Here is a 24219-nt window from a genome sequence, read left to right on the forward strand (position 1 = left end):
CCTTTCAATACTTTTAAGCTGATGAAGTTGAGTTGTTTTCCGTCTAAGTGCTCTCTGATGACACGTGTCTCGGGGAACTGTCCAGAGTAGAAGCAAATTCCCATAGCAAACCTCTTCTACTCTGTGCAGTTCCCGAGACGAGCAGAGATGTCAGCAGAGAGCACTGTTGTCAGACAGAAAAGAACAACTCAACTTCAGCAGCTGATAATTATTGGAAGGATTAAGATTTTTTTAAAGAAGTAATTTACAAATCTGTTTAACTTTCTGGAGCCAGTTGATATATAAAAAAAAAGTTTTTTCCTGGAATACCCCTTTTAAGTACCACCGCACCAGGGCGCACATTTACGTCCTGCGTCGTTAACGGGTTACTGTTCTGTTCCCTCAAAATAACTCAGCACAGTCATTAATTTCTAAACTTTGGCAACAAAAGTGAGCACACCCTTTAGTGGAAATGTCCAAATTGGGCCCAATTAGTCATTTTTCCTCCCCAGCATCATGTGACTCATTAGCGTCATAAGGTCTCTGGTGTGAATGGGGAGCGGATTTTGTAAATTTGGTGTTATCGCTCTCACACTCTCTTAATACTGGTCATTGGAAGTTCAACATGGCACCTCCTGGCAAAGAGCTCTCTGAGGATCTGAAAAAAAGAAATGTTACTCTACATAAAGATGGCCTAAGTTTCACGCGTTAATGCATCGTCTAGAGAATGTATGGAGCCCCTGTGATGAGACACTTTTCCCTTATCCTGCAGATAGGGGGGATACACTTTTAGGGTACGTTCCCACCTGGCGTATTTTGCTGCTGCGTATTTTATTTCCCATTGAAGTCAATGGGAAGGAAAGTACAGTGATCCCGCAACATACGATGGTAATCCGTTCCAAACGGACCATCGTTTGTTGAAACCATCGCATGTTGAGGGATCCGTGCAATGTAAAGTATAGGACAGTGGTCTACAACCTGCGGACCTCCAGATGTTGCAAAACTACAACACCCAGCATGCCCGGACAGCCGTTGGCTGTCCGGGCATGCTGGGTGTTGTAGTTTTGCAACATCTGGAGGTCCGCAGGTTCTAGACCACTGTTAGAGGAAGTTGTACTCACCTGTCCCCGCCACTCCGGACCGTCACCGCCGCCCGGGATGTCGCCGTCCATCACTGTCACCGCGTCCCTGAGGTGTCCCCGACGCTCCGGCAAGGCCTCTGCTTCCCCGGCATCCTCGCTCTCCGTCGCTGCCATCACGTCGCTACGCACGCAGCTCCTATTGGATGACGGGACGGCGCGCGCAGTGACGTGATGACGACGATGGAGTGCGCCGACGATGCAGGGGATCCCGAAGAGGACGCGCCGGAGCCCCGAGGACAGGTAAATGATCGTCAGCGGACCACACGGGGCATCGTAAATGGCTATCCGTTGACTGCTGAAGCTGTCAGCGCTGCCGGATAACCGTTTATGCGATGGCCCCGACATAAAAAAGCATCGTATGTTGATGCTGCCTCTGAGAGGCCACCGCATGTTGAAATGATCGTATGTCGGGGCCATCGTAGGTCGAGGGGTCACTGTATGCAGCAGCAAATAAGCAGCAAAATACGCCAGGTGGGAACGTACCCTTAAATAGTGAAAACCCCCTTTAATAGGGCTTGCGTGTGTGTGGCCCCCAGGTGGCAACTTGGAAGCATCTGGGCTGGCACCTGACGACATAAAGTAATGGAGTACCCCTTTAATAATTTTAAAAAAATGTTTAAAAAAATAAATAAAGTAAATATATATAAATAAAAAACAAAATATATATATATATATATATATATATATACATATATATATTTACACTTTTATTTATATATATATATATATATATGCATACATATATATATATACCGTATATAAATACTTTTTTATTTATTTATTTTTAAGCCCTCATTTTGCTCTTAATGAATTATACAATTGATTTTGAATTTGAATACATTTTTTTTTTATCGTAATTGAATTTTTGTTACGTCCCTTAGCTGGTTGTGTGCAATCAAGATTTTTGTAAACAGAAAGAAAGTAAATGGCTTTTGTATATTCTGATTTCATAGTGGTGCAAGGGCAGGGTCACTTTCTGGCCAAAAACAGCATTTTTCATGGTATATTCCAATGCGTCCCAAGCAGGGTGCCTCCAGCTGTTGCCAAACTACAACTCCCAGCATGCCCGGACAGCCTTTGGCTGTCCGGGCATGCTGGGAATTGCAGTTTGGCCACAGCTGGAGGCACCCTGCTTGGGAAATACTGGTCGATTCATTGCAGCTGCTGTTACCAAAAATATTCACCAAAAAATTGAAGGTGCTGCTGGGATTCACACTTAGCAGATAATGTCTACACTGGCCTGACAGCGATGCTCCCTCATGTGCTGCTAACACAATTGCATAACCGCATTCATATTTAATACCTGCAATTCAGGCCCAAAACATAGAAAACCAAAGCACCGGAGATGTTTCTTAATTCTTTCTAGGAACAGACGCACTGTGAGCCACACTATATTTTTAACCCCAATTTACTTCCATAACAAGTAGCAAATAGCTGCCCAAAACCCAGCGGGCCACCAGCCATGTCTCTTTGCCAGAACCAGACTGGACAGGTTCATGGGTGCCTCTGTTCTGGATCTGGGTGCACATCCTGTGTCTATATTCATTTTTAGCATATCCTATGTTTATGCCATAAATGTCTAAAAGGAAACGCCCCTATAATAAAGCATGTATTAAAGGGGTACTCCCGTGGAAAACTCTTTTTTTTTTTTTTTTTTTTTATCAACTGGTGCCAGAAAGTTAAACAGATTTGTAAATCACTTCTATTAAAAAATCTTAATTCCTTCCACTTTTTAGGGGCTGTATACTAAAGAGAAATCCAAAAAAGAAATGTATTTCCTCTGATGTCATGACCACAGTGCTCTCTGCTGACCTCTGCTGTCCATTTTAGGAACTGTCCAGAGCGGCATCTGTTTGCTATGGGGATTTTCTCCTGCTCTGGGGCAGTTCCTGAAATGGACAGCAGAGGTCAGCAGAGAGCACTGTGGTCGTGACATCAGAGAAAATGCATTTCTTTTTGGGATTTCTCTTTAGTATACAGACCCTAAAAAGTACTGGAAGATTAAGATTTTTTTTTATATAGAAGTAATTTACAAATCTGTTTAACTTTCTGGCACCAGTTGATTTAAAAAAAATTAAATTTTTTTTTCCATGGGAGTACCCCTTTAATACAGCAGCTATTGTGAGTACGGGGCATGTTCTTCTTAAAGGGGTACTCCGGTGGAAAACCTATATATATATATTTTTTTATTAATCAACTGGTGCTAGAAAGTTAAACAGATTTGTAAATGACTTCTATTAAAGAATCTTTATCCTTCCAGTACTTTTTAGCAGCTGTATGCTACAGAGGAAATTCTTTTCTATTTGAATTTTGTCTTGTCCACACTGCTCTCTGCTGACACCTGATGCCTGTATCAGGAACTGCCCAGAGCAGGAGAAAATCCCCCCCATAGCAAACCTATGCTGCTCTGGACAGTTCCTGACACGGACAGAGGAGCACTGTGGACAAGACAAAAAAGAAATTCAAAAAGCAAATAATTTCCTCTGTAGTATACAGCTGCTGATAAGTACTAGAAGGATAAAGATTTTTTAATAGAAGTAATTTACAAATCTGTTTAACTTTCTGGCACCAGTTCATTTAAAGGAAAAAAAAAAAAGTTTTCCACCGGAGTACCCCTTTAAGTACATAGGTGTTTCCAGTGTGTGCACAGTACAAAAATGAGCAAAAAAAAAAAATAGATAGTTATACATATGTCTATATAACCATATAGTATGCAAAATATATATATTTTTTAATTCAAAACAAATTATATATATATGAGATGAGCGAATTTACAGTAAATTCGATTCGTCACGAACTTCTCGGCTCGACAGTTGATGTCTTTTCCTGCATAAATTAGTTCAGCTTTCAGGTGCTCCGGTGGGCTGGAAAAGGTGGATACAGTCCTAGGAAAGAGTCTCCTAGGAATGTATCCACCTTTTCCAGCCCACGGGAGCACCTGAAAGCTGAACTAATTTATGCAGGAAAAGTCATCAACTGTCGAGCCGAGAAGTTCGTGACGAATCGAATTTACTGTAAGTTCGCTCATCTCTAATATATATATATATATATATATATATATATATATATATACCGTGTGTGTGTATATATATATATATATATATATATATATATATACACACATATACACTGGCCATATTTTTTTATTATTTTTACGTTTTTAATTTCTTTTAATAAAAGTTCATAGGTGTGTGTGTTTGTATATATGTGTGTAGATGGAGATATAATGCACTGGCCATTTTATGAACATATATATATATATATATATATATATATATATATATATGTGTGTGTGTGTGTGTGTTATTATTATTATATTTATATATTTTTTTTTTTCCTTTAATGAATTTTCATATAGATACCTGTGTAAAATCATATTTTCTCCCTTATTATCTGCTGGTGGCCATAGCCAAAATTGTCTGCTCGATTCTATTAGAGTAAAACAGCCATTACAGGCTTCTCCTCTCTGCATAAGGAACGTGCCTGCAATGTAATGATCCGTTCTTTAACTGCAGAGAAGTAAAAATCCGCTTCCGAGCGTCGAAATTAATCATCTGGAAAGTCCATGTTTCTTCGCGCCAGACATTTTTATAGCCCTTAATACAGTGAGATTAATTTTCTTCTGTTTCATTCAGCTCCGAAACTGTCCTTGTGTGCACCCGACTCCCCCAAACGTAAGCACGAAGACTCCATGGAAGGACCTTGTAAGAAAGCCAGGCTGCAGAGCGTCGCAGCGGCAGAGAGGACCGCCAAAGACTTCTGAATGCAGATGTGGAGCCATGCATCCTACTCTAGGTAAGGGGTGTAAACTTGCCATACACATACTGACGTGATACCATGTACCAGTGGTCTCCAAACTGTGGGCCTTCAAATATTGTAAAAAAAAAAAACTACAACTCCCAGCATGCCCAGACAGCTCTTGGCCATAGTTTGGAGAAAACTAGTACCGTATTTATCGGCATATAACACGCACTTTTTAGGCTAAAATTTTTAGCCTAAAGTCTGTGTGCGTGTTATACGCCGATACACCCGCAGGAAAGGCAAGGGGAGAGAGGCCGTCGCTGCCCGCTTCTCTCCCCCTGCCTTCCCTGGGGTCTAGAGCGCTGCTGTCGGCCCTTCTCACCCCCTGGCTATCGGCGCCGCTGCCTGTTCTGTCCCCCTGACTATCGGTGCCGGCGCCGATAGCCAGGGGGAGAGAAGCGGCGCCGACAGCCAGGGGGAGAGAAGGGGCAGCGGCACCCATTGCCGGCGCCGCTGCCCCGTTGCCTCCCCCCATCCCCGGTGGCATAATTACCTGAGTCGGGTCCGCGCTGCTGCAGGCCTCCGGCGTGCGTCCCCAGCGTTGTTGCTATGCGCTGACCGGCGCGGCGCATGACGTCAGTGCGCCACACCGTGCATAGCAACGACGCAGGGGACGCACGCCGGAGGCCTGGAGCAGCGCGGACCCCACTCAGGTAATTATGCCACCGGGGATGGGGGAGGCAACGGGGCAGCGGCGCCGGCAATGGGTGCCGCTGCCCCTTCTCTCCCCCTGGCTGTCGGCGCCGATAGTCAGGGGGACAGAACGGGCAGCGGCGCCGATAGCCAGGGGGTGAGAAGGGCCGACAGCAGCGCTCTAGACCCCAGGAAGGGCAGGGGGAGAGAAGCGGGCAGTGACGGCCTCTCTCCCCCTGCCTTTCCTGGGGGTGTATCGGGGTATACACGCGCACACACGCACCCTCATTTTACCATGGATATTTGGGTAAAAAACTTTTTTCACCCAAATATCCTTGGTAAAATGAGGGTGCGTGTTATAGGCCGGTGCGTGGTATACCCCGATAAATACGGTATATACCTAATAAATAGGCCTTCATATTAAGGAACTGGTCCACTTATATCTTATTTATACAAGTATGCAACCCCCAGGGACCAGAAATGCAGTGATATAGTAGGTTTACAGTGATTAGCTGCAGAGTTATAACACACTGATCACACTGCCTGTCTTTCTTTGATATGTGTAAATTCTCTACGGCAGTGTCTCCCAGCCAGGGCACTTCTAGCTGTTGCAAAACTACTACTCCCAGCATGCCCGGACAGCCAACTGCTGGAGGCACCATGGTTGGGAAATACTGCTCTAGTGTGTCCCATGTGATGCAGTCAGACATCTGCTCTCCTGTGTGTAATAGCTGACAGGGAGGGAAGGAGACAGGCTGCAGCTGTATCTCATATGATACTATATAATGCGAGTTAGGGGACAGCTGTGTTGCTGAACTTGCATAGATCTCAAAGCAAGTGCAGTGATAAGACTCCACACCATCTGCCTCTGCAAAGCCAGAAGCATCATGGGAAATGTACAGTGCATTAGGAAAGCATATGAGAGTAAAATAGGAATCAATATGGCGGGCAAAAGATAGGTATGTACAAGATATAACAAGAACATCTAAAGTATTCTATAATAATAGCCCATGATGTACTATATAAGAAAAAAATCCTGGACTGATACTTTAATTTAATTTAATTTGCTGTTTCAAGAGTTGACGTGTCCATAATTGTAAATTTTGTTAGAGCCCCTACGTCAGGAGTAGCATTTAACAGCATTTAGAGAAACGCTTTACGGCAAGCTGCATGGGCATAGACAACAATGGACAGGACCTGTCCCATTCACATGAATTCAGAAAAGTTGCTGGGCATTCTCTGTGACCTTTTCTATTGGGAGGGGGAGACTGATCTGTGAGCAACAGCTATTGGGTATACCTCTATTATCTATATACGGGTGTCACTTTTCACTTTCAGTGTAAAAGGATTAACAGAAAACGCATTCACATGCATGTTAAAGGGGTACTCCGGGAGAAACTTTTTTTTTTTTTTTTTAAACCATCTGCTACCAGAACGTTAAGCTGATTTGTTAATTACTTCTATTTAAAAATAAGCTGCTGTATAATGCAGAGGAAGGTCTTTTATTTTTGAATTTCTTTTCTGCCTGACCACAGTGCTCTCTGCTGACACCTCTGTCCATGTCAGGAACTGTCCAGAGCAGGATAGGGTTGTTATGGGGATTTGCTCCTACTCTGGACAGTTCCTGACATGGACAGAGGTGGCAGCAGAGAGCACTGTGGTCAGACAAAGGAAATTCATAAAGAAAAGAACTTTCTCTGGACCACAGCAGCTAAGTACTGAAAGGATTGATTTTTAAAGGGGTACTCCCGTGGAAAACTTTCTTTTTTTAAATCAATTGGTGCCAGAAAGTTAAACAGATTTGTAAATTACTGCTATTAAAAAATCTTAATCCTTCCAGTACTTTTTAGGGGCTGTATACTACAGAGGAAATGCTTTCATTTTTGGATTTCTCTTCTGTCCCGACCACAGTGCTCTCTGCTGACCTCTGCTGTCCATTTTAGGAACTGTCCAGAGCAGCATATCTTTGCTATGGGGATTTTCTCCTGCTCTGGACAGTTCCTAAAATGGGCAGCAGAGGTCAGCAGAGAGCACTGTGGTCGGGACAGAAGAGAAATCCAAAAATGAAAGCATTTCCTCTGTAGTATACAGCCCCTAAAAAGTACTGGAAGGATTAAGATTTTTTTAATAGCAGTAATTTACAAATCTGTTTAACTTTCTGGCACCAACAAATAGTTTCCCACCGGAGTACCCCTTTTAAGCTTGTTTTAAAAAAAATAAAATGGTAACTCTGGCGCTGGCACCAGTTCTGCCCCCCCCCCAGCAGATCCTGCGCTAGGTGCTCAGCGGAGATGAAATGATGGGTGATTTGTGTAAGAACAGCTCAGCAGAAGCTATGTATGCCAAGAAAATGAAAATGCTGAGCACAATTTATGACACGGCTCATATTAAGTGTTTGTGATGAGGCGTGAGGCGCTGTCACGTATCGGAACTCTGATTAATGCAGTGTTTTCTAAACAATGTGCCTCCAGCTGTTTCAAACCCACGACTCCCAGCATGGAGGGAGGCTTGTAGAACAGTGTTTTCCAACCAAAGCGCCTCCAGCTGTTGCAAAACTACAACTCCCAGCATGCCCGGACAGCCTTTGGCTGTCCGGGCATGCTGGGAGTTGTAGTTTTGCAACAGCTGGAGGCAAACCATTTGGCAAAAACACTGGACTAATGCGATGCGCTGACAACTTCTGGTAGTTGCAAACTTTAAACAATAGATGGCAGCAAAATAAATTCTGGATATTGCTGGGGGGGGGGGGGGACCTTTTGCATAATCTGATTCTGTTAGCATCACATTTATAGAATTTAAAGGGGTACTCCGGTGAAAAACAATTTTTTTTTATATCAACTGGTGCCAGAAAGTTAAACAGATTTGAAAATTACTTCTATTAAAAAAATCCCTTCTAGTACTTATCAGCTGCTGTATGCTCCACAGGAAGTTCTTTTCTTTTTTAATTTCTTTACCATCTGACCACAGTGCTCTCTGCTGACACCTCTGTCCATGTCAGGAACTGTCCAGAGTAGGAGCAAATCCCCATAGAAAACCTCTCCTGCTCTGGACAGTTCCTGACATGGACAGAGGTGTCAGCAGAGAGCACTGTGGTCAGACAGAAAAGAAATTCAAAAAGAAATGAACTTCCTGTGGAGCCTACAGCAGCTGATAAGTACTGGAAGGATTAAGATTTAAATAGAAGTAATTTACAAATCTGTTTAACTTTCTGGCACAAGTTGATTTAAAAAAAAAATAAAAAAATATATATATATATTTTCCGCCCCTTTAACACACATGCTGAGACATATACCTTAAAGGGGTTATCCAGGAATAGAAAAGCAGAGCTAATTCTTTCCAAAAACTGCGCCACACCTGTCCTCAGGTTGTATGTGGAATTATAACTAGGCTCCATTCACATCAAAGGAACGAAGCTGCAATACCCCACACAACCTGAGGAAAGGTGGTGCTGTTTTTTTATTTTTTATAATTTTTTTGTTCCAAGACATCGGCTCTGTATTTCTAACCCTGGATAATATCTTTAACCCCTTTACTCCCTGAGACATACAGGTACATTCTTGCAGCCGGTACGTGGCTAAGGCAGGATGTACCCATATGTCCTGTGAATTTGAGGCTCTCCCAGACGCGCCGCAGGAGCCGTCTGTCAATAACAGATCCCGATTCACTGCCCCCATCATGATAAACCGCCCCCTGCCTTTATTTTTATTGTGTTAGTTTTCTACCTTGATATTGCTCTGTATTTTCTGCTCAGTCTCTGTCAGATTTACAGACTGGGAAGGGGCGTTCCCCAGCAGGCGTGACATCATCTGAAGACATACAGGGGAGAACTTCCTCCCTCACTCTGCTACCCACAGCCCAGAGTAGTTCAGATGAGCTATGATTGGCTAAGGCTGCACACACACCCCTCAGCATTTCCTGATTTTTGACTTCTGAAAGGCAGCAGGAGTCCAAAATATGTGCAAGAGATGGGGGGGGGAAATGTGCTCTGGACAAGTAGGGAGTCACCTAGTGGCAGCTTTTTTAAACACAAATAAAACATAGCAAACTTCCTTTTTTTTTTTTTAAACAAAGTACATTAGAAAGATTTTTTTATTTACCATAAGGAGAGCAATAGCAACACATTTTTTAATGACAGTGTCCATTTTAAAGGGGTTCTCCACCATAAGGGGATTTTAGTACGTACCTGGCTGGCAGTAATGGACATGCTTAGGAAGGATCTGCGCTTGTATTGGGGATAAATGGCTATGTTGTGAGATTACCATAACACTGTGGCTAGCTTTTAGCTTTTTGTGAACTGGTATTTCCTGTTTCAGTTTTCTGCTTTTGCCTACAAATCCCAGGATTCCATCTTCCTCCCTCCCACACATCAACCACCCCACCCATTAAAACATAAACAAGCTGCATCCATTTAAAAAACCTGTGGTTTTCAATCAGGGTGCCTACAGCTGTTGCATTAGTTGCAGATTGAGCTCTCTCCCACCAAGCGATTGCTCCACCCATTGAAGCAGACAGGCTCCCTGTCATCAGCTGACTAGTGATGTCACGTCTCGGCTGCATTGCAACCTGGGAAAAATCTGAGACAACAGTCATTTTGTATGCTGTTAAAATTAAATATTGGAGTGGAAATCACAGAAGAATTGTGAGAAAACCGTCACACACAGGTACAGACACTATATTATGAACTACACTAACTTTACAGCCCCTGTAGCATAGTCAAATAAAAAAAAATCCTGGAATACCCCTTTAACTACTGTGGCAAGGAAAGGGTGTATTTCCCTTGCTAACTCTAGAAAATGCTCCACCTGTGGGCTGATTAATGAGGTATCAGGAAGGGAAAGTGTGTTTTAAAAGGAAAAGAAACAGAATAGTTGGGGCTCTCCCTGGGAAACAGCACATCGCTGTAGGGGGAGACACTCGGACCCTGTTGAGGAAGCACACAGCTGGAATCTGTGAGTGGTCCAAGAAGTGGTGAACTGTGAGTACAAGGTTGCTAACTGGCCGAGGGTAGCTCACCAGCTAGTAGTCAGGGCATGCTGATATGTGTAGTCAGTGACCAGACGGTCTAGGATTTTATTTTGTTCCTGTGTTATGTTTGTTTTCCCCCTGCAACCTGTCTGAATAAAGCTGGCAAGGTGCCAGGCTTGCATGAATAACCGTTGTCTGCGGGTTTATTGAGTGGAAACGTGTCCCGTGGCAGTGTCCAGGATGATCCCGGAGCTAATCCCCAAGGAGGAATCCTTACACTACATAAGTACTATTGTCAAGTTTGGCTGCTGGTTAGGCCTTAAAATGTGAGGGACTGCCGCTGTATACTGCTGAGTGTCAACACAAAAATAAACACCAGACAAAATGTTGGTATATATCTCCTTCAAGTACTATTGTCAAGTTTGGCTGCTGTTTAGGCCTTAAAGGGGTTCTCCGGTGCTTAGACATCTTATCCCCTATCCAAAGGATAAGGGATAAGATGCCTGATCGCGGGAGTCCCGCCACTGGGAACCCCCGGGATCTAGCACACGGCACCCCGTTTGTAATCAGTCCCCGGAGCGTGTTCGCTCCGGGTATGATTACTGGCGACCAAAGGGCTGACGGCATGTGACGGAATGGAAGCCTATGGGAGGGGGCGTGACACCTATCACGCCCCCTCCTGTAGGCTTGCATTGAGAGGCGGAGCGTGACGTCACACGGGGGTGGAGGTGTGAAGTCACACGCCACGGGCCGTGTGGTCGCCGGTAGTCAGACCCGGAGCGAACACGCTCCGGGGACTGATTACAAACGGGGTGCCGCGTGCAAGATCCCCAGCGGCGGGACTCCCGCTATCAGGCATCTGATCCCCTATCCTTTGGATAGGGGATAAGATGTCTAAGCACCGGAGAACCCCTTTAAAATGTGAGTGACTGCCGCTGTATACTGCTGAGTGTCGACACACAAAATAAACACCAGACAAAATGTTGGTATAGCCCTCCTTCTCAGCATACTGGCTAAGGAGCTGTCCCAAAGAGTTCTGTTTATTATACAGAAGTTCATTGTTTTTTACAGTTGACAAAAAGGGGAGGTTAGTTATCTCGTCAAAATCATCATGTTTTATTTTGATTGTTTTTTTGAGTATTGCGTCTGTATATATTACCATTTTAAGCATTAATTTGTTTCTTAACCATAGGTCACTTATGTTGCCATTTCCCTATTGTCTCCGTCCTTCTACACAGTCTATCTTTCTTCAGATGTTTTGTCTCTAACTTCCAACTTCTTCTTTATCTTGCGTCTTTTGGCCTCATCCCAAGGTCTTCATCTTAGTTACAAGCAAACAGCAAGCTGATATGTCTCAAAATGAAAATAATGTTTTTCTGCAGCATATTTATCTATTTTTAATATATATATTGATCAGTAATCAAAATCATTATGGTCATCCTTATCACTATCAGCTTGTGAGCCCCTGGGGTCCTGAATGTAAAGTGTGTACTGTACCATTCATGGCGCTGCTGTTGGACACCTCCAGTAACCACCTCATCTTCTCATCCTTTACAGTGCATTCTACGTCTTAAGGAAGATGGACACTATGACCGTCCCCTCACCCGGTCTTATACTCCTGAACATTGCGACCAGGACTGCAATAAAACCGACCAAAGAGAGGAACTTGTGAATAAGCAGAGCCACGATCTACAGCACCACGGACATTGGGGGAGACTTATCCAAACCTGTCCAGAGGAAAAGTTGACCAGTTGCCCATAGCAACCAATCAGATCACTTCTTTCATTTTTCACAGGCCTTTTCAAAAATGAAAGAAGCGATCTGATTGGTTGCTATGGGTAACTCAGCAACTTTTCCTCTGGACATGTTTGGATAAATCTCCCCCCATTATCACTTGTGAATGAATTCATGTGTATCGGAGCTTCTAGGAACGTTCCACCACTCGCCCCTGCTACATCTGCCTGTGGGACCCCGACATGATTTCATATACTATGTCCACTTCTTATTGAGGGAAGTGATTGTCGCGCACACCGTCTCATGGACACCCGCTTCTTATTGAGGGAAGTGATTGTCTTGCACACCGTCTCATGGACACCCGCTTCTTATTGAGGGAAGTGATTGTCTTGCACACCGTCTCATGGACACCCGCTTCTTATTGAGGGAAGTGATTGTCGCGCACACCGTCTCATGGACACCCGCTTCTTATTGAGGGAAGTGATTGTCTTGCACACCGTCTCATGGACACCCGCTTCTTATTGAGGGAAGTGATTGTCGCGCACACCGTCTCATGGACACCCGCTTCTTATTGAGGGAAGTGATTGTCTCGCACACCGTCTCATGGACACCCGCTTCTTATTGAGGGAAGTGATTGTCGCGCACACCGTCTCATGGACACCTGCTTCTCATTGAGGGAAGTGATTGTCGCGCACACCGTCTCATGGACACCCGCTTCTTATTGAGGGAAGTGATTGTCTCGCACACCGTCTCATGGACACCCGCTTCTCATTGAGGGAAGTGATTGTCGCGCACACCGTCTCATGGACACCTGCTTCTCATTGAGGGAAGTGATTGTCGTGCACACTGTCTCATGGACACCCGCTTCTCATTGAGGGAAGTAATTGTTGTGCACACCATCTCATGGGCACCCGCTTCTCTGAGCAGGAGCTTATGTTCTGTTTTCAATACATATCATGTCAATCTTACCGAATCTGCGCGATTGTCTCAGCGCTGCTCCGGCTCTCAGGATATGCTTCAGACTGGGGGTAGGATTGAAGGGATACTCAACATATATATATATATATATATATATATATATATATATATATATTATTAGAGCGTCCTCAGTATGTTATAACTACAAGCATGTGCTTATACTATTTCTTTATAGTATTGCCACTAGGTGGCGATGTTCTCTGTAGAATATTATTTTCAGTGTGGTTGCTCCAGGGCAGTGTTTCCCAACCAGGGTGCCTCCAGCTGTTGCAAAACTACTACTCCCAGCATGCCCGGATGCCAGAAAGTTAAACATATTTGTAAATTACTTCTATTTAAAAATCTTAATCCTTCCAGTACTTATCAGCTGCTGTATACTCCCAGAGGAAGTTCTTTTCTTTTTGATTTTTTTTTCTGTCTGACCACAGTGCTCTCTGCTGACACCTCTGTCCATTTTAAGAACTATCCAGAGTACAAGCAAATTCCCACAGCAAACCTCTCCTGCTCCGGACAGTTCCTAAAATAGACAGAGGTGTCAGCAGAGAGCACTGTGGTCAGACGGGGGAAAAAAAGAAATTCAAAAAGAATACATACATACAGCAGCTGATAAGTACTGGAAGGGTTAAGATTTTTAAATTTTCTGATGTTAGTTAATGATGAAGATTGTATATCATCATTCCATACATACCAGTGCACTTTAGGAGGATAATTGTATTATATGTGAAATGATAGCAGCTGGTGGCACCCTGGTTTGGAAGCACTGCCTTAGGGCAGGGTCACACAGGGCACATCCGCAGCGTATTTCATGCTGCGGATGCACTGGCGGCTGTCACAGAGGGACTGCAGAGCGAGCTCCTGGCGCAATCCGGGAGCTCGCTCTGCGGTCCCTCTGTGACTGCCGTCAGCGCATCCGCAGCGTTAAATAAGCTGCGGATGCACCACGTGTGACACTGCCCTCAGACTAAAGCCAGCCTAACTTGCCGGGTTTGGCCAATTCTCAGTCAGTGTTTCCCAACTAGGGTGCCACCAGCTGTTGCAAAACTACAACTCCCAGCATGCTCGTACATGTGGCTGGCCAAATGTGTTAAAGGCTTAAAACAAATTTGGTTTGCAAATGTGTACAAACTTCTTCTGAAAGAGCAACAAAAGTTTTGATTTAAAAATGTCGTCCCGTTTTCATTCCACATTTCCTATGCAGACTATGTGTTTCCATGGTAACAGACAGCGAGCACTCTATGTAGTCTGATCCTGCAGTGCATATTTCATGTTCTCTATTCCTGGCTAAATTACCAGATGTATGTTACCACATGATGGTGAACAGATGGAAGTAAAGTAAAGCCATAGACTTTTAATAACGGTTATCTCTCCTGACTTCCATGTACACATGAACGTTAAGCACGGCCATTTGTTTGTGTGTTCCCAATAGGGAGAGGAGGGGTTAGCCACTGCCAGACAGCTCGTACGCAGGCTTATCTTTCCCGAAACAATACGGTTGGGTGACAAGAATCCAACCTGCCTGGAAAGCCAATTTTATATAGGTTTTGTTTTATTTTACAACTTACAAAAATTATATATATAATATATATAGATATAATTATTTATTTTTATATTTAACCCCTTAAGAACCAGGGGTTTTTCCGTTTTTTGCAATTTAGTTTTTTCCTCCTTATGTTTAAAAAAATCATAACTCTTTCAATGTTACACCTAAAAATCCATATGATGGCTTTTTTTTTGCGCCACCAATTCTACTTTGTAATGACATCAGTCATTTTACCCAAAAGTCTACGGCGAAACGAAAAAAAATCATTGTGAGACAAAATTGGGAAAAAAAACGCCATTTTGTAAATTTTGGGGGCTTCTGTTTCTACACCGTACATTTTTCGGTAAAAAATGACACCTTATCTTCTGTATACCCTACTTTTATAGGTCTGTCGTACTTCTGGAAAAAATCATAACTACATGCAGGAAAATTTATACATTTAAAATTGTCATCTTCTGACCCCTATAACTTTAAAATTTTTCTGCGTATGGGGCGGTATGAGGGCTCATTTTTTGCGCCGTGATCTGAAGTTTTTAGCGGTACCATTTTTGTATTGATCGGACTTTTTGATCGCTAGACCCATAGGGGGCTATAACACTGCACACACTGATCTTTTACATTGATCAATGGTTTGTCATAGGAAACCACTGATCAATGATTCTGCCGCTTGACTGCTCATGCCTGGATCTCAGGCACTGAGCAGTCATTCGGCGATCGGACACCAGGAGGCAGGTAAGGTACCCTCCTGCTGTGTCTCAGCTGTTCGGGATGCAGCGGCGATCCCGAACAGCCCCCTGAGCTAGCCGGCAACGTTTTAGTTTCACTTTAGACTCGGCTTTCAACTTTGAACGCCGCATCTAAAGGGTTAATAGCGCGCGGCACCGCGATCAGTGCCGTGCGCTATTAGCAGCGGGTCCCGGCCATTGTTAGAGGCCGTGGCCCCCGTGTTATGGTACCGGTACGTCCTTGGTCCTTAAGAGGTTAAAGAAATTTGTACGCTTAGAATTGCCACTTTCTGTCCCCTATAACTTTTTTTTTTTTTACTGTCCCATATACGGGACTGAATGTTTGGTGCTGTGATCTGTAATTTTTATCTGTACCATTTTTTGTTTTGATTGGGCAATTTAATCGCTTTTTATTTATTTTATTTTCTTCTATATGAAGTGACCAAAAATATGCTATTCTGGACTTCAAAAATATGCTATTCTGGATATTTTTTTTAAATTTACACAATTCACCATGCGACTCCAGCATTAATAATATATTTTAATAGTTCGGACACGTACGTGCGCAGCAATACCACATATGTTTAGGTTTATTTTTTGTTACATTATTATTATTATTTATTTTTTTTTTTAAACGGGACAAGGGGTATGATTCAATCTTTTATTAGGGATAGCGCTTATTCATATTTATTAACATTTATTAAATTCTTTTTCTTTCTTACGCCATAGCACAGCATTGATCAGTTTTATCAGCGCTCCATTAGTGTAGGCTGCCTGCAGTGATGGAGTGCCGACTGGACAGAGGCAGGATGGGACCCTCCACCCGTCCTCTCAGCTGATCAGGACCCTGCAATATCGCCACAGTTGTCCCAATTAGCATGTCTGAGCAAGCAGCATTAGAATCTCGCCACTTTTAGACGCAGTGAACAACTTTGCGGCATCTAAGGGGTTAATTCCAGACTTCACCCTGATCTGTCATGTCCAGTATTAGCCATGGATCCAGGCTGCTAATAGCAACCAGGACCAATCGGGTATGAAGCACGCTCAGGAGCTTATTTATAAGTGATCAGTCGATTGCTCATACAGGTCAATGCAGCACAAATGTATTGCATTGATCCATTCAATTGGTGATCTACTAGTACAGCAGATCAGTTATGGCAGCAGCCAGGGCCTCGTGTGTCACGGGGGAGCCAGTCTGACCCCCTGAATCACCAATGAAGCCGCTATTGAATCTCTAGGTGCCGCTGTCAGCTATAAAAAGCCAGAAATGGAGATTGATCCATTCCATCTAATGGCGATGGCTTTCAGCAGCCGCCAGTTATAAAGCGAGCTCTGCTCCCGATCCCTCTCTGTATACTCTTACCACCTCCATAGCAAAAGTACAGGTCAAAGGTCGTAAGGCGTTAAACTACCCAGAAGTCACTTGCAGTCTGTTACCATGGATACACATAAGCAGCACTGGAGCTGTAGACACCAAGGGGAGATTTATCAAAACCTGTGTAGAGGAAGAGTGGTGCAGTTGCCCATAGCAACCAATCAGATCGCTTCTTTCATTTTCCACAGGCCTGTTTGAAAATGAAAGAAGCAATCTGATTGGTTGCTATGGGCAACTGCACCGCTCTTCCTCTACACAGCTTTTTATAAGTCTCCTCCCCCCCCTTGAAATTGTTTGCAAATGTGAACACCGCCTTTAAATAAAACGGGAGTTAAAGGGGTACTCGGGTGGAAAACATTTGTTTTTAAATCAACTGGTGCCAGAATGGTAAACAGATTTGTAAATTACTTCTATTTAAAAATCTTAACCCATCCAGTACTTTTCAGCTGCTGTATAATATAGAGGAAATTATTTTCCTTTTGAATTTCTTTTCTGTCTGACCACAGTGCTCTCTGCTGACACCTCTGTCCGTGTCAGGAACTGTCCGGAGCAGGAGAGGTTTGCTATGGAGATTTACTCCTACTCTGGACAGTTCCTGACATGGACAGATGTGTCAGCAGAGAGCACTGTGGTCAGACAGAAAAGAAATTCCTCTGTAGTATACAGCAGCTGATAAGTAATGGAAGGATTAAGATTTTTTAAATAGAAGTAATTTACAAATCTGTTAAACTTTATGGCACCAGTTGATAAAAAAAAAAAAGTTTTACACCAGAGTACCCCTTTAAGAATCACCCCTACAGGCCCGGCACTGACCCTAACAATGTGTATCGGCCCACAACTGTCAGGGCATGCTGGGAGTTGTAGTTTTGCAGCAGTTGATGAGCCATGATGGAGCAACATTCAGAATGGTTGTGCTTTTCCTGTACAGTTTCTAGTAATGCAATCAGTGACTGGAATCGTCCTTTTCCCTTTAGAGACTCCCCGAAGGCATCTTCTTCCTATAGAATGGGGGGAAAAGGTTTATAAAGGGGGGACACGAGCAATATTGTGTAAACTGTACACAAGCTGTATATAAATATGACTTTGCTGTTTGTACCATAAATGTATTATAATCAGCCCTATACCGTGTCCTGTGTGTTACTAAGTTATCACTAAAAGAGGCCACAGATGGCGGATACTGCAGAATGATGTTTCCCAACCAGTTTGCCTCCAGCTGTTGCAAAACTACAATTCCCAGCATGTCCGGACAGCCAACAGCTGGTTGGGAAATACCGTATTTTTCGCCGTATAAGATGCACTTTTTCTTCCCCAAAACTGGGGGGGGGGAAAGTCGGTGCGTCTTATACGGCGAATACACCCCTATCGCGGCGGTCCCTGCGACCATCAACGGCCGGGACCCGCGGCTGATACAGGATATCACCGATCGCGGTGATGTCCTGTATTAACCCTTCAGACGCGGCGATCAAAGCTGACCTCCGCGTCTGAAGGGAAAGTGACATTAACCCGGCTGTTCAGTTGGGCTGTTGGGGACCGCCGAGATTTCACCGCAGCGGTCCCGAATAGCCCAACTGAATAGCCGGGTTAGTGCTTACAGGACACCGTGAGGGACCTTACCTGCCTCCTCGGTGTCTTTTCCGTTCAGGGATCCCCTGTATGGCCGGCGCTCTCCTTCCTCATGATCACGTCGGCGTGCGTAATGACGTGATGGCGGCGACGGAGAGCGAGGATACCCGGCCGGCAGCAGAGACGTTCCAGAGCGACGGCGACAGCGATGGAGCGACATCCAGGGCAGCGGTGACGGGTCCGGAGCGGCGGGGACACGTGAGTATTACCTCCTATGCAGTGGTCTTCAATCTGCAGACCTCCAGATGTTGCAAAACTACAACTCCCAGCATGCCCGGACAGCCAACGGCTGTCCGGGCATGCTGGGAGTTGTAGTTTTGCAACATCTGGAGGTCCGCAGGTTGAAGACCACTATTAGGTTCAAAATCTTTATTTTTTTAGATTTTGCACCTATAAATTGGGTGCGTCCTATAGGACGAAAAATACGGTACTTGTTTAGTATTACTTTAAAAGTTTTTTTCAGGGGTATAAAAAATTATAAAACAGCGTCCCCCTCCCCCCTGCAGCGCCGTGAGTGAGTCACAGGCGCTCAGGCCGGGAGGGGTTGAATGCAATGGTGATAGTGCGCCCGATTGTTCCCAGCCCCCTGGATTGTTCCCGGCCAGCCTGATGTCACCCGGCCCCCCGCAGAAGGATGGCTCAGCTCATCTTAATTAACCCCTTAAGGACTCAGGACGTTTGAGTACGTCCTGTCAAATCCCGGCCCCCCGCCGCTAGCTGGAGGGGAGCCGGTGCCCGATGCCTGCTGAAATCGTTCAGCAGGCATCGGGGCATATCGCCCAGGGGGGTCATTATGCCCCCCCATGTCGGCGATGGCCGCAGATCGCTGGACAATTCAGTCCAGCGATCTGCGGCAGATTCCGGGTCAATCGGGTCTCCAGTGACCCGGTGACCTGGAATTACAGGCTGTTCAGGGCCGTCTCCGACGGCCCCGAACAGCCAGAGCCTGCAGGGGTGAGGTGGCACTGGTGCCACCTCACGATCGCCCTGATTCGTCGGCCGGTTTCCCGGCCGACCAATCAGGGCGCCTGCTGCGAGTGTCACTCCCGCAACCCGCTCCGCCCCTCTTCCGGAGGACGTGAGCGGGTGCTGACGTGCACCCCAGGTGCAGTTGTAGTTTTGCAACAGCTGAAGGCACACTGAGTTATGTAGCAAACCAGTGTGTCTCCAGCTGTTGCATAACTACAGTCCCCAGCATCCCCAGCCAAAGTAGTATGCCTCCAGCTGTTGCATAACTACAAGACCCAGCATGCCCTTCCGCTGTCCGTACATGCTGGGGGTTGTAGCTTTTGCAACAGCTGAAGGCACACTGGTTGCAAAACACTGAGTTTGTTACCAAACTCGGTGTTTCACAACCAGTGTGCCTCCAGCTGTTGCAAACTACAACTCCCAGCATGTACGGACAGCGGAAGGGCATGCTGGGTCTTGTAGTTATGCAACAGCTGGATGTTTCTCCCCCCCCCAATGTGAACGTACAGGGTACACTCACATGGGCGGAGGATTACAGTAAGTATCCGGCTGCAAGTTTGAGCTGCAGCAAATTTTCTGCCGCAGCTCAAACTGCCAGCGAGAAACTACTGTGAACCCCCGCCCGTGCGACTGTACCCTAAAAACACTACACTAACACACAATAAAAAGTAAAAAACACTATGTATACACATACCCCTATACAACCCCCCTCCCCTCCCCAATAAAAATGAAAAACGTCTGGTACGCCACTGTTTCCAAAACGGAGCCTCCAGCGGTTGCAAAACTACAACTCCCAGCATGCACTGATAGACCGTACATGCTGGGAGTTGTAGTTTTGCAACAGCTGGATGTTCCACCCCCCCAATGTGAACGTACAGGGTACACTCACATGGGCGGAGGATTACAGTAAGTATCCAGCTGCAAGTTTGAGCTGCAGCAAATTTTCTGCCGCAGCTCAAACTGCCAGAGAGAAACTACTGTGTACCCCCGCCCATGCGACTGTACCCTAAAAACACTACACTAACACACAATAAAATAAAAAGTAAAAAACACTACATATACACATACCCCTACACAGCCCCCCTCCCCAATAAAAATGAAAAACGTCTGGTACGCCACTTTTTCCAAAACGGAGCCTCCAGCTGTTGCAAAACAACTACTCCCAGTATTGCCAGATAGCCACGGACTGTCTAGGCATGCTGGGAGTTTTACAACAGCTGGAGGCACCCTGTTTGGGAATCACTGGCGTAGAATACCCCTATGTCCACCCCTATGCAAGTCCCTAATTTAGGCCTCAAATGCGCATGGCGCTCTCACTTTGGAGCCCTGTCGTATTTCAAGGCAACAGTTTAGGGACACACATGGGGTATCGCCGTACTCGGGAGAAATTGTGTTACAAATTTTGGGGGGTATTTTCTGCTTTTACCCTTTTTAAAAATGTAAAATTTTTGGGAAAAGAGGCATTTTAGGTAAAAAAAAAATTTTTTTTTTACATATGCAAAAGTCGTGAAACACCTGTGGGGTATTAAGGTTCACTTTACCCCTTGTTACGTTCCCCAAGGGGTCTAGTTTCCAAAATGGTATGCCATGTGTTTTTTTTTTTTTTGCTATCCTGGCACCATAGGGGCTTCCTAAATGCGGCATGCCCCCAGAGCTAAATTTCCTTCAAAAAAGCCAAATGTGAAATCCACTTCAAACCTGAACTGGTCCCTGAAAAAAAGCGAGTTTCAAAATTTTGTGAAAAATTGCTGCTGAACTTTGAAGCCCTCTGGTGTCTTCCAAAAGTAAAAACTCGTCAATTTTATGATGCAAACATAAAGTAGACAAATTGTATATGTGAATAAAAAAAAAATATTTGGAATATCCATTTTCCTTACAAGCAGAGAGCTTCAAAGTTAGAAAAATGCAAAATTTTCAAATTTTTCATCAAATTTTGGGATTTTTCACCAAGAAAGGATGCAAGTTACCAACAAATTTTACCACTATGTAAAAGTAGAATATGTCACGAAAAAACAATCTCGGAATCAGATTGATAACTAAAAGCATTCCAGAGTTATTAATGTTTAAAGTGACAGTGGTCAGAATTGCAAAAAAATGGCCTTAAGGTGAAAAAGGCTCAGTCCTTAAGGGGTTAAGGTAGTGCACCCTCTCCCCTCTGTCACCCCTGTCCACCCCCATTTGGCACTCCTCTGTTTACCCCCTTTCACCCTTGTTCACTTTCCTGTCATCCATGTCCACCTTGTCTGCCCCTGTCACCCATGTTCACCACCCCCCAATCTACCCCCTATCACCACTATTCACCCCTCTGTTACCCCTTTACACCTATACGCTCCTGTATTCCTCCTCACTTCTAAAAGGGGAATCTGGAGGCTGACGCTGGTTAAGTGCGGAGCGTAATAGGTTTGTTTTGGAGGTTTAACCGTGAAGAATTGTGGCTGGAAGAAATTGATGGCGCGGACCAGATGGAGATGAGAAGGAAACAATGCAGATTTTAGAAGACGTCACGTGTGAGTTGCTGTATATACACTGTATTCTACATACCCACAGATAAATCAGATAAATTGATGATGTACATTTTTTTATTTATTATTTTTTTTGCTCATCAACTTTACATCTTTACATAGTTGAATGTGCTGACAAATCACACAAAAATTGTCAATGGAAATCAAATGTATCAACCCCTGGAGGTCTGGATATGGAGTCACACTCAAAATCACAGTGGAAAACCCCACTACAGGCTGATCCAACTTTATGTAATGTCCTTAAAACAAGTCACAATGAGGCTCAGTAGTGTGTGTGGCCTCCACGTGCCCGTATGACCTCCCTACAATGCCTGGGCATGATCCTGATGAGGTGGCGGATGGTCTCCTGAGGGATGTCCTCCCAGACCTGGACTAAAGCATCCGCCAACTTCTGGACAGTCTGTGGTGGATGGAGCGAGACATGATGTCTTAGATGTGCTCAATCGGATTCAGGTCTGGGGAACGGGCGGCCAGTCCATAGCACCAATGCCTTCCTCTTGCAGGAACAGCTGACACACTCCAGCCACATGAGGTCTAGCATTGTCTTGTATTAGGAGGAACCCAGGGCCAACCGCACCAGCATATGGACTCACAAGGGGTCTCAGGATCTCATCTTGGTAACTTATGGCAGTCAGGCTACCTCTGGCAAGCACATGGAGGGCTGTGCGGCCCCCCAAAGAAATGCCACCCTACACCATTACTGACCCACCGCCAAACCAGTCATGCTGGAGGATGTTGCAAGCAGCAGAACCTTCTCCACAGCATCTCCAGACTCTGTCACGTCTGTCACATGTGCTCAGTGTGAACCTGCTTTCATCTGTGAAGAGCACAGGGTGCCAGGGGTGAATTTGCCAATCTTTGTGTTCTCTGGCAAATGCCAAACATCCTGCACGGTTTTTGGCTGTAAGCACAATCCCCACCTACACGTCGGGCCCTCATACCACCCTCCTGGAGTCTGTTTCTGAACATTTGAATGGACACATGCACATTTGTGGCCTTTTGGAGGTCATTTTGCAGGGCTCTGGCAGTGCTCCTCCTGCTCCTCCTTGCACAAAAGCGGAGGTAGCGGTACTGTTGCTGGGTTGTTGCCCCCCTACAGCCTCCTCCACGTCTCCTGATGTACTGGCCTGTCTCCTGGTAGTGCCTCCATGCTCTGGACACTACTGACAGACACTGCAAACCTTCTTGCCGCAGCTCGCATTGATGGGCCATCCTGGATGAGCTGCACTACCTGAGCCACTTGTGTGGGTTGTAGACTCCGTCTGATGCTACCACTAGAGTGAAAGCACCGCCAGCATTCAAAAGTGACCAAAACATCAGCCAGAAAGCATAGGAACTGAGAAGTGGTCTGTGGTCGCCACCTGCAGAACCACTCCTTTATTGGGGGTGTCTTGCTAATTGCCTATAATTTCCCCCTGTTGTCTGTTCCATTTGCACAACATCATGTGAAATTGATTGTCAATCAGTGTTCTTCCTGAGTGGACAGTGGGATTTCACAGAAGTGTCATTGACTTGGAGTTACATTGTGTTGTTTAAGTGTTCCCTTTATTTATTTGAGCAGTGTGTGTATACATAAATATATATCCCTAAAAAACGTTAAAATAATAATTGATACAGTAAAAAAAATAAAATAATAAAATATATATATATATATATTTATATTATATAAACTTCTTGGATATTATATAAACTATCAATAAAGGTTACATTTTAGGGGTGCTATTGCAATAGAGGGGTGTTAGTGACTCTGGGCTTTGGCCCAGGAGTTTATGGTACATTTTGAAGTTTCACTCTTCCCATAAACACACCAAAAAGCGAACCTAAGTCTGGGCTGGTGTATTTTTGAGACTGTTTTGTGGTTTCGGCTCCAAAATAAGCGACTTTTTAAAATGTCTCAGGGAGAGCTTTATCAAAACCTGTGTGGACGAAGAGCGGCACAGTTGCTCATAGCAACCAATCAGATCGCTTCTTTCATTTTTAAAGAGGCTTGTGAAATATTAAAGAAGCAATCTGGTTGCTATGGGCAACTGCACCACTTTTCCTCTACTCAGGTTTTGATAAATCTCCCCTTCAGTTGATAAATTCATTACCACTGCGAAAGAGTTGCCTTAACCCCTTAAGGACCGAGCGTTTTTCTGTTTTTTGCACTTTTGTTTTTTCCTCCTTACCTTTTAAAAATCCTAACCCTTTCAATTTTGCACCTAAAAATCCATTTGAGAGCTTTTTTTTTTTT

The 24219-nt window shown here is 44.7% G+C and overlaps 1 protein-coding gene across 3 annotated transcripts in view; it reads left to right on the plus strand.

Annotated features, from left to right (window-relative positions):
- The window catches only part of CRY2 (cryptochrome circadian regulator 2), a 52396-nt gene extending 40162 nt beyond the window's left edge, over positions 1-12234 (plus strand). For all 3 annotated transcript variants that reach the window (XM_056527611.1, XM_056527610.1, XM_056527612.1), the window contains exons 11-12: positions 4757-4916; positions 12078-12234. In XM_056527611.1, coding sequence (XP_056383586.1) covers positions 4757-4884 — 128 coding nt within the window. In that variant the 3' untranslated portion in view covers positions 4885-4916; positions 12078-12234. The remainder of the gene's footprint in view (positions 1-4756; positions 4917-12077) is intronic.
- Positions 12235-24219: the final 11985 nt, after the last annotated feature.

Source organism: Hyla sarda, chromosome 6 (assembly GCF_029499605.1).
Source record: "Hyla sarda isolate aHylSar1 chromosome 6, aHylSar1.hap1, whole genome shotgun sequence".
NCBI lineage: Eukaryota > Metazoa > Chordata > Amphibia > Anura > Hylidae > Hyla > Hyla sarda.